The sequence below is a fragment of the Schistosoma mansoni genome (genome assembly GCF_000237925.1).
Source record: "Schistosoma mansoni, WGS project CABG00000000 data, supercontig 0154, strain Puerto Rico, whole genome shotgun sequence".
NCBI classification, from domain to species: domain Eukaryota; kingdom Metazoa; phylum Platyhelminthes; class Trematoda; order Strigeidida; family Schistosomatidae; genus Schistosoma; species Schistosoma mansoni.
Genome location: NW_017386049.1, coordinates 586,303 through 598,336, shown reverse-complemented (window position 1 = coordinate 598,336; position 12,034 = coordinate 586,303). Strand labels below are relative to the sequence as shown.

The following is a 12,034-nucleotide window of genomic DNA, read 5'->3' as shown; positions in this document are numbered from 1 at the left end:
TGATGATTATTACCAACAGAGAGGAAGAAGAAATCTTGTTTGTCATGTTCTGTGTCAATTGTTTATCATGGCCAGTTGATTGATTATGGTTAGCTAAAGATTAATTTTTCACAGGAGAATATTGAAAAGAGTATATCAAACAATAATAATAAAACAAAAAGACAACATCTCAGATTAATTTGATTTCATTTATTTGTGTCTGAATCTTCCAATTGTTGGTATTCGTAACTGGTACTTGATCAATCTATTTTGGTATGAGTACATCCTGAATGCGATGCCGTGATACTGTTATTAAGTTATAAATATATAAGTAAACACGGATAGTGGTTAACGCGTTAGCTGGATGTACTTCCATTCCAGCGTTGTGGTAGTGGTAGTAGTGGTGGTAGTAGTATTGTTATTATTATCGTCAATGTTAGACATCGATTTGGAACGAGTTAATCGTTTAATTGGTTGTGAATTCATATTAGATAATAGTGTATTATTTTGTGATAATGAAATTGGTCTTGGCAATGGAGGTAAACTAGACGAAATCATTTGAGAGAAATAAAGAGAAAGAGATAGAGGTAAAAAGTGAATGAAAAATTTTGAAAATTCTGGATTTAAAAATAAAGTAAAATTATATTCATATGTATTATAAGCAAAGATGGATAGTGGATAGCAGTGGAATCCATTTTGACGAGACTGTAAAATTTTATAACTCTGCCTGTAGCTCCTCCGAGGGCTACTGTCAGTCCAAAGCCCGGATAAAGGAGGAGGGTTGACCATGGGGTTAGCGACCCCATCCCGTAGAAAACTAACTCGTTAAAAAAAACGTTAACGTAAAATTTTATAGTTATATCACCAACTGATATTAATTAGAGAGCCACTGGAAACAAAGAGTAACAAGAAAGTTGTATCATCCTAGTATGAAGCTTTCCTTCAATCTTCATAAACGACTCCACCAGAGATATAACCTGAGAACTTTGGACCTTGCTTCGATCGGAGTTGGTATTCAATAGTTAACATTTCTAACTTGAATAATTTCCCCGCATTGAAGAACCATCTTACAATGTTAATGGCATGATTCCCAACATGGACGAACTCCACTGATCACGGTTTCTCACCAGAACTTCGGGAATCATCTGTCAAAATTAGTCACTAGTAGGTACATTATCATTATCGATGAAGAAACCTCGCTGAGATTATCGAATTTTACGGTTAATATCGCAGACTAACCCTTTATGATAGAATTTATTTACAGTAATTGTGTTAAACACATGTGACATTAAATAGACTTTTAATAAAATGTTACCTTGTTTAGTCTTTACTTTTAATTAAACTCTACTAAATTGGCTTCACTGTTACGACTAAACTAAATAACTTGATATTGTAATACACTTTGTGTGATTTGAGAAGATCAACATCTGTCCTCATACCCAGTGTTTATACTAATGAAGCTCATGAACAAGTCATACCTGGATGATTTCAAAAACTGATCTTCTTAGTAAGATTCCAAATCGTAGCAACGAGTATTATGTTCGAAGACGTTACATCTGAACTATCACAAACCATAATACACCTTCTGCCGTAATGAGTTTCACATTAACCTATCACAGATTAAATTAATCCGGGGTGTGAATCCCACGTACAGGATAGTGGATACGCACTGCTGAGGAGTCCCATTTCAGAAAGAAACGGCCGTCCAGAGCTTCCATGTTTTCAATAATAGTATAGCTAATATCATTTCATCATTTCAACGAACAAAATCAATTTTATTGATTATAAAAAAATTAATTGATTTATTGAGAAATGATCAGTAAACAGACTTATTGATCTGCCACACGATGACCTTATATTATATAAAACAAAGAACGATAAGATTGCCTAACCAATAAAAAATATCGCTTTTTAAGACTAAGATGAAAACTACTTTTTTTCATAGTTGAAAGCGTAAGTCAATTGAAGTTAGACCACCAAGGGAAACCTGGAAGCAATGAACAGCCGTTTCGTCCCATTGTGGGACTCCTCAGCAGTGGGCAGCCACGATCCCGCACTCAGGACCTACCAGCCTCACATCGGAGCACTTGACCGATAGACCACTGAGCCGGCCGGCATCCCATCGTGTTAATGTCTAACTTTAATCAATCCACAAAGTTGAGCAACCGTTCACCAATTGTCTTCAGTCAGTTCCTATCTCGCAACAGACGTGGTCTAGCTTCAATTGACTCATGCTTTCAACTGTGAAAAATACTGAAATCTCAACAAAACCCCTTCTGATAATGAAAACTACTAGTTTAAAATTTCTTAACTTTGTTTTAGTAATGAATGAGCATTAGTTTATGTTACTTCAAATTTACAAGTTACGATTTCTTAATAGTTAAATTGGTAAGTCGATGTAAGCTTGATCACCATTGAAAACCTGGAAGCACTGAATGCTGGTTACTAATGAGAAATACCTTACTGTTGTGACAAATAAATGCAATAGAAGTTACTATGTTGTCCTCGAATATCAAATATACTATTTTCCATCTAACGGCTCTTCAAAATCAAACTACTAACCATCGTAAGTACCACAAAAAATGTGTTCCAACTTCTGTATCCCCGTTTATTCACCACGACAGATGGTCGCGCAACATCGTGGATTAGTTGACGTTAGATATTAACATCGTTGAATGCTGGCTCAGTAATCTAGAAGTTAGGCATTCGCTCACTACACCTAGTGTCCCAGGTTCGAGTCCATCATGAGGGGTCGTGGATACGCGCTACTGAGGAGTCCCACACCAGGACGAAACGGTCGTCCAGTGTTTTCGTGTATTCAATGATGGTCTGTCTTAAAGTGACTCATTAATTTAACTACTAAAAATCACTGCAATCTCCATAGACGCCTATTCTAACAATTTTTTTAAAGACTGAAATGCTAGACATTATTCTATAAATCAATTATTAAGAGACAGGTTGTTTTATTCTTTGTGTGACAGGGGTCAGAATCGACCACAATAGAGCAGATGTATTCATCCTCTATCTTCCTTTAGATTGTGACTTCTCAATTTCGTAAACAACACCCTCGCCACGAGAAGATAGTGAGTAGGACTTCCCTGGCAGAGACTATATACACATGGCCATGTGAGAGCATTTCGAGAGAGAGAGCGTACTCTCCCCACTCTCGACCTTACCAGGGCATTTGGGGGTTCGAGTCCCAACATGAATGTTAACACTGTGAGGTTCTCATAGGTCCGACTGACGAATTTTAAATAAGATAGAATTCATGTTCAAAGTTTATTTGATAGCTACAATCCCTCTACCCTAAATAACTGATAAATCTGACTAAACGTATGAATCGGTACCCTAAACTCTTCTAATAACCTCAGGATATCTCTACACGATAACTTGAACATGAAAGAAAAAGCGCGTAAAATAGATAGAACGCTTTCCCCTAAGATTAGTTCATGTACAGAAAATTTAGGGTATTTATAGCATTTAGAACGGCTTTGAACTTCTGGAAGGTTCTGAAACCCTACTAAACATAGTATCAGGATAGATAATCATCACAGAATACAACTGATAATATAAATATATTTTTTTTACAAAAAGTATATGCTTACTTATTTTGACTGTAACCAAATCGATTCCATCCAGAATTTGAAGAAGATGATGATGAAGACAATGATGATGGTGTATTTACACTGGATTGATGCATTAGTCTGTTAGAAAACAAAAAAATACGTAACCAATATATATAAAAGTCAGCATAAGGGTTTATAATACTGTGAATACATGATGGAAGCGATTATGTTGGGTATACCATTTTTTTACATAGACGTAAGATATTTATTGCTTATATTAGGTTGTCTCTTGAAAAGATGGAAAGGAAAATGTAGCTAAGCTTACTGGAAATAAATCTGAGTTACTGCACTGATAAGAACTTGTCGTGAAGCTAAACTGATTATCCTATCCAAAACAACATGTTCTTTAACACAATCAAAGATCGAAGTGGATAACTCGATAGAGTTTGAAGCGAACGGTACTGAGTTCAAGTCTCAGAGTGAAGATTAACTCTGAGATGCAGGTACAACCAGCTGACCAATCCCAAATAGGATAAAACACGTGTTCTGGATTCCACCACTAGCCACTATCCATCTTTACTTATAAAGCTTGTGACTATAGGAAATACCGAGGCAATCCGTACAGGATGCGCATATGCTAATGAGAGACTGATCACTTAGAGTCCTAAACATCAATGGGAAGATACAAGCTAACAATATCGAGATAATATGGCTCAATCAATAATTAAGTATTGCCTATAAATGATAAACATCTGTTGTTATCGACTGAATTGTACACCTATACGACCAAAACATTATCAAGCAACACATTAAACTTATTAGTTCTTCAATTAAAACAAAGATAAGTAAAATAAGCTAGTAGTATTGTCTCAGGAAAAGCATAGATTACTTCCTTGAGTTGTATTGGGTCCAGTGCGATTCAAGTTACTGGGTAGTGACGAAACAAAATCTCAACAGAAGCCCAAAATATTTGTGCCTCGACCCTCTGCAAGTCTAAAATGTTATACGAAAGAAACCTTGTTCAAGAGTCCATAGAATACCTCGTACATAAACCAAAGGATCAAGAGAAGAGGAAATATCCCAGCATTATACGGAGACAGTAGTACTGCATTGTTAGTGGAGGACCATTCTGGTAAATCTCAGGTGTCCTCAAATTACATTAGCAATGTGAATACCGTACATATAGCATTCTCCTTCAGTTTATACAAACGCCCCCCCCCCACACACACTGGACAATGTGATCATCAAAGAACTCGGCGTCCTCGGTCTGCTAAATGAACTTGATTTAGGCGAATCCGTGGGACCCGATAAAATTAGTTGTATGTTACTAAAAGAATAAGCAAAATTTGTCGTGAATCCCTTTAGCATATATATTAATTTACTTGCAACGCAAGGTAGATTACCAAAAGACTGAAAGAGACATAAACGTGAGAACTATAGATCCCTAAGCCTAACCAGCACAGTTGTTAAAATTTCATAAAAGATTATTCCAAAGGAATTTTTAAGTAGCTGGACGAAAACCGGTTTCTCTCTGAAAAGCAGCATGGCTTTAGAACAGATTATTCATGTCTCGCTAACTTATTAGTAGTTTGTGAAAGTTGGTGTGCTCGTAAAAATCAAACGCTACTCATAAACGTGACCTTTGTTGACTTTAGTAAGGCTCTTGGAAAAGTTTCACCCAATCGGCTGTGATCTAAGTTAATTGATACCGGGATTAGAGGCAACATATTTATGTGAGTAGAGGATTTCCTCTTTGGGCGTCAACAAGGAGTACGGATTAACTGCGATTTGACTAGCTGGCAAACTGTGCTTATCAGAGTACCTCAGAGTACTGTTTCGGGGTAGCTGTTGTTCCTCCTGTGTATAAATGACCTTCCCAGTCTCTCATTACCATAGGTTTTGTTATGTGCTGACGACATCAAGATATGGAGAGCGATAAAAAGTAAAAGTGATCGTTCAGTTTCAAAATGACCTACAGAAATTATTTGAATAATCTAGAATTTGACAGTTCCCGATAAATGCTCCCAAGTATGTTATCATGCATGTCGGTCACCAAGGTGCAGATACATACATGGTGAATAACATTGAGCTACCTGTTGTCCAGACAAATAATAACCTAGGAATCATAAATAGCCAAGACTTACAAACTACTACACACTGTCGTGTGATAGTCTCTAAAGGTTTTAGAACCTTATGGTCAATATGTTGAGCCTTCAGCTATGTTGATGCTAACACCTTTTTGACCTTGTATACAGTATTCGTTCGTCCTAAACTCATGTTCTACATACAAGCGATTAACCTCTTCTTTAAAAAAGGCAGTGAGCTATTGAAAAATGTTCGAAGAACCTCATTAATCTGATTCTCGGAATAGCAAACCTCCCATATGATAATCGACTGGCTAAACGAAACCTATTCCATTGTCATATAAGAAGAACCAGTAGTGACGCTTGTTCACAGTCTTTAAATTACTTAGTGACAAATTTACGTCTGATATACCTTCATTTTTCTTGTCTTCCAAAACAAAGGATTTACGAGTACACTCTAAAAAGGTTCACAAGTCAGCTGACTATCGACTTTCTCTTCAAATCATCAATAAATCAAATTCATTATCTCAACACATGATTGAAGCTCCATCTGTTGATGCTTTGAAAAAAAAGGAGTTGAATCAAGTAGGAGATCATCATTCCCATGACTATCATAAACCACCCCAATTTCCTATCCTTTCCTGATTGGAACATATACTGAAACTATACATTCACTTGTTAAGATATATGGAAAATCAAGGGTGAAACTGGAAAATTTGTGAAGAGTAAAACAAAAAGAAGAATAAAGATCATTAGGGGGGGGAATAAAAACATGATAAATAACTCTAGGGTACTCTATGTCTATCAATATATATATGTATGTCTGTACTTATATGGTACATTTTTTGGTTATCTATGGATCTATACAAAGGATAACTAAACATTGATGATCATATAGCTAGAACTCTACATTAAACGATATTTACAAATGATCATCAGACACTTTAAGAGTTACGTAAGAGAGTAAACTATAGATGGTTGCTTACATTCATTCCTAGGTATGTATGTCTCATTATAACTATATATAGATATATACAGTGCTTTATACACATCTATACACACGGTCAATGTAAACATAGATACATACATACATGCATACATACATAGATACATAAACAAGAACAACAAACAAAACATAGTCTAGAAAAACACTTGAATGTAAACAGAGAGAGAGAAAAATGGGGAAAAAATATTTATGTCTATCTTCATTTCAAGTTTTTTTCTGGTTTTCAGACAACAACAAAAAATACATCAGGAATGTTTAACAATATCAAATAGACAAAATAATAGATTTTAGTGGGAGGAAACTAGGTTATTAGTCTGAAAAATATTGTTGTCAGTATTCATTTCTTGTTAAGATGGAAATGAAGGATAACTAGTATGACTAGATTACTATTCATTTAGTGTATTCAATTCGAATGGTGTAACAGTGGCCCACAAATGCCCTGGTATGGCTGAGAGTGGAGAGAGTCCGCTCTCCCTCTCGAAATACTCTCACATGGCCATGCGTAATATAGCCTCTGTCAGGGAAGTCCTACTCACTGTCTTCTCGTGGCACCGGTGTTGTTTGCAAAATTGAGAGGACGAAAAGCGATTATCTGGCGCTTTAACCTTGTCGGTGGATGTGGAGGGTCCACCTAGGGGAGTTGGAAAACCCTCATTCCAAACAAATGGTGAACATGGGTTGACTCCAGTATCCTGAGGGAACAAATGGTGTATGAATCAATCGTTGGTCACCGGCTACCATGGGACTGCATCTCCTCAAGATGCTCCACTGCCTTGTGGATCAGACCATTAGGTCAAAGGCTACGAGTGTGGCTTGAACCCTTAATATCTAGACTACTGGGCCTCGTTTCAGTGGGGTACAATTCTAACTTCAATCAATTTATGACATTACAAACCTTCATCTAATGACTAAAGTGGACTTGGTTTAAAAACATATCTGCAAATACAATCGGATAGATTTAACTAATAACATCAGAGGAAAGAAGATTTTCTTTGTTGATCAATCTTCGATCTCTTTAATGTATAATGGGTTTCTTTAGAGATATTCAAATAAAACTGTCTTGATTTAATATCATCTATTAAAAAACAACACAGTTTTGACGATTCAAATTGTCTCTATTACTTAAGTAATTACGGTTATTTTTATTATGAAAATTATCTGTAATCTTATGATACAGTGTGGAGGTTGTGAAAGCTGTTGAATGCCACTAAGCCAAAAAAATGACAAACAGTGAAAATATGGAAGCACTGAACAGCTATTTCGTCCCAGTAGGGTACTCCTCAGAAGTAGATGCTCACGACCCCCGCCATTGCTGATTGGACCTAGGACGTCTGGAATGGGAGTGATCGTTTAACTCCCAAACCCATGAACCGGCATTCAACAGTGTTCAGTTTCGAACTCAGTCAATCTGTGAAACAGTCCAACTACCTTTAACTGTTTTTGACGGATACCTTTCTCACACCTGACACGGTTGGTCTCCATTGACCACAGCTTCTTATTCAATCTCCGAAAATTTAGTCTCGAAGCTAATGACCAGTATACACTTTTGTTTAATGGTTCAAGCTGATTTTAAGCGACTGTATTATAATCAGAAATCTACTCAAATAGTTATTCTTAGTGTCTTGAGTCAGAGTGTTACAATAACATCCATATTCAAAATGCACACCGTATAAACAAAGTTGGACATTCTATTATATTGTGTTTTTTGTCTCCCACAGTCCAAATCAATCAGAATTGAGGAATAAAGAAGTATGACATTGGTTACTACCTAAAGATCAATCATTTTCAAATACCTCAGTCCTACAAAAGTCTAAAGGCCTGAAATAGTGCAATTATACAATCTCAGACTGTGAAAGTAAGTGATATGAGTTCGAATCTTACACAAAGCATCAGTCCTCTCAAGATTGCAGGTAAGTCTTGATGAGAAGTGTCAAATGTCGCAATACTTGTCTCGACTAAGATTCCCTACAGACCTCTTTCCAACCGCTTAATCAGTATTATTCAAAATAATAATGTCATTAAACTTTTTCAACCCATTGTACTCAACACGGATAGTATTACAATAATCTCTGATCTCTACAAGTGGAGATCATTTCACTTCAATACTGAAGTAAACAAAAATCCTTAGGATAAATAGATGAATAAGATTTGAGGGAAAACAAACCAGTAATAATAAAACAATCTAACCGTGTAAATTGTTCATGAACATATACTGCTTCTGTATGATCAGCTAATTGAAATATAATTTCACATTCACCAATTGGTGATGCACGACCAGTATAAATACGAAATTGACCATCTCTACGTGATACACATTGACGTACAAATCGATACTCGTTAAGAAAACAAAAACAAAAAAATAAAATGAAGTATAGATATTGACTTTAATGAAAAGATAATTGATAGGTTTATTAAAAGGAGCCTCATTCTCTAAACTGGATGGTTAAATAATACAGGATTCATTGTTCTACTGAACAAAGTTATCAGTACAAACTTCAATTGGAAGTGATTTATTCGAATTACTCCACATGTGACTGACAGTTTATCGTGTCAACTTTGATTATAACTGGTTAATAATAAATCTTTAACCTATCGTTGTCATCGTCAGGACAAACTGTCAGTTATATGTGGACAAATTTGAATACATCATTGCTATATGAAATTTGTACTGATGATGTTGTTCAGAAGAACAATGAATGTTCAACGATTAAACTGTCTACCTTAAAGTATGAAGCTTCATCAAGATCATCCAGCTGATATATAAATCTTCTCTACCATCTGAAGATTGATTGCATTAATAAATTTGGATAAATCACACATTCTGTAAATAAGTAATAATACAATTGTCGAAATAATGTCTGGCATTTATTTTATTTTTAAAACTGTATTCATCACAGTTGGTTGGGGTCCGCGTGATCATCGTAACCAATGGTTGGAGACTCTAGGTGACATGGCTCAGAATCGATCACAATGGCGCAGGTGTACACACTCTTTGTCTTCCCTTAAACCTTCAAATTAAAATTGCTTCATAACTTTGTTCCTTCCTACACTATATCCTTATATACAACCTTTCTTTTATATATTACAACTACTAAATTAGCTACTTCTATGAATCCCATGTTCATCTTGTTGTGCTAACGAGGTATGGCAACTTGAACTGATGCATATATGTGTCTAGTCCTACGTTGTAGCTGACTGACTGTATTCACTACGGATTGATCTCATTTAGAATGTCACCAGAAATTTTAATCAACTGAGTTTTCAAAATTCTTACGCTTTGTGTGAAAAAAATTTTCTTATCTGTCACTTTGTCAGTTTTGATTATTTATTTAAACACATTAACATTGTTACAAAGTGAGTGCGAACGCACTGCCTCCAGGGAGAACATTGTTACAAGGAGGCACTAAATAGATATACGCCACATAAATCATTCTGTTTGCGTGAAGGATTGTGGTTTACTTAGAGGGTCACACACGGCGCCTTTGACCTAAAGAGCATCTTAAGGAGATGCAGTCCCATGGTAGCCGGTGACCAACGATTGATTCATACACCATTTGTTCCCTCAGGATACTGGAGCCAGCCCATGTACACCATTGGTTTGGAATGAGGGTTTTCCAACTCCCCTAGGTGAACTTTCCGTGTCCGCCAACCCGGTTAAAGCGCCGGACATTCAGGATTCAGTAGTTAAATACGAAATCCGTTCAGTGTTTGAAGTAAATGGTGTTGAGTTTGATTATCAGAGACAGTATCAACTCTGGGATATAGTAGGTATATTCAGTTGACAAGTTTACAAATTGGACAAAACGTGCCTCTTTTATTCTATTAATACCCATTATGGTAACTGGTATAACATAAACATATAATGATTTCATCATATTACAATAGTAATTACTGATGAAATTCAAGAATTGCGTTTCGTCTAATTTTGAAGCTCATCAGATGAGTCTATATTTCTTTATTCCAAGTCAATATTCTAACTAGAATTTTATAATGATACCAATTTTTCTTCAATTTGATAAATATACATTCATATATATAGTTGAAATCATGAATCAGTTAAAGCTAGAGCACCATGAAAAACCTGGGAGTACTGGACGGCCGTTTCGTCCTATTGTAGGACTCCTCAACGGTGCGCATCCACGATCCCGCACTCGCGAGATTCGAATCTAGGACCTACCAGTCTCGCGCCAGAGCACTTGACCGATAGACCACTAAGCCGTCAGGGATTCAACGGTTTTAATGTCTAACTTCAACCAATTCACAAAGTAGAGCAACCATTTCACCAATTGTCTTCAGTGAGTTGATATCTCCCAACAGACCTGGTTGAACAATAGATATATATATTCTTTAAAAATAAAAAATGAATAAACTTACTAAAATAATTAATTTAGGTATACGTAAATTTCCTTGAATTAGAAGTATTTCTGTACATGTTAAACATAAATAATGTGATCCATTATTATTTGGAATTAAACCAGTACTGGTATAATCTTTTGGTTTAAAATGAACATGAACAGACCCCATGCAAATTCTATAATAAGTAGTAGATAAAATGAGAAAGACAAATAAAAGACATTAGTAAGTTTCAAAATAGTGATAACTTATTGTATGTATAGTATTAGGGTTTCGGTCACTAAATGCTAGGTTCAAACCCAAATCCATCATCATCAACTTTCCCAACCCTGTAATAACATTAGCTTTTTGACTTAGACTGTAGTTCACTTTTAAGGATCTTCTATCAACCTAACTACACTTGTGGAGTGAGTTACATAGGATGATATTTAGAAGTGCATTTTTCTCGCTTTGTGATCTCTTACTATCGTATCTATGGAAAAGTTTAATTGAGACTGCCAATAGTCCTGTTTTAGTTCATGTAGTCCGAGATAATAATTCATTCACAAAAACCTATCATATTTAAAGTAGTTCGTTCGAAACCCTTTAAACAGTTGATATGTTTTCATAATAAAGTTACGCAATGGAGTTAAACATTTGAAAGATACAAATTCAGACCTTTTCTACCTTGACTAATCTAAGTTTGAGTAATCTTGCCTACTATGAAGATGATTCAATACGCGTCACATTCATAAATCATTCTCCTACACATTTTTAAATCTACTTTATCAATAGTAGATTTTGGTTAGCAGTAGAATCCAGAACACTCATTTCATCCTATCAAGGACTTGTCATGGTGAGACTACAGTTTATGGACGAGCCAATCAGAATAGTCTAATGGGTTTCAAGGTCATGGTGCCAATTCCCGTACGTGGTGCTCATGTACGATCGGTTCACAGAGGATTTTAGAGAAGACTTGACAACTAAGCGGCTACAATAAGTGATATCACTAAGAAGTTCCATTATTTGAAATTGCAGTGATCAAATGACTTGTAGACCTTGTGCAG

At 35.8% G+C, this 12,034-nt stretch overlaps 1 protein-coding gene across 1 annotated transcript; it reads right to left on the bottom strand.

Annotated features, from left to right (window-relative positions):
- Positions 1–3,580: 3,580 nt before the first annotated feature.
- Positions 3,581–11,530, bottom strand: Smp_175290 (hypothetical protein; the record flags this gene model as incomplete). The annotated part of the gene is made up of 3 exons (XM_018798453.1): positions 3,581–3,683; positions 8,823–8,968; positions 11,453–11,530. The coding sequence occupies 3 exons, from the start codon at positions 11,528–11,530 to the stop codon at positions 3,581–3,583; spliced, it is 327 nt and encodes a 108-aa protein (XP_018646713.1).
- Between the last annotated feature and the right edge of the window lie 504 nt (positions 11,531–12,034).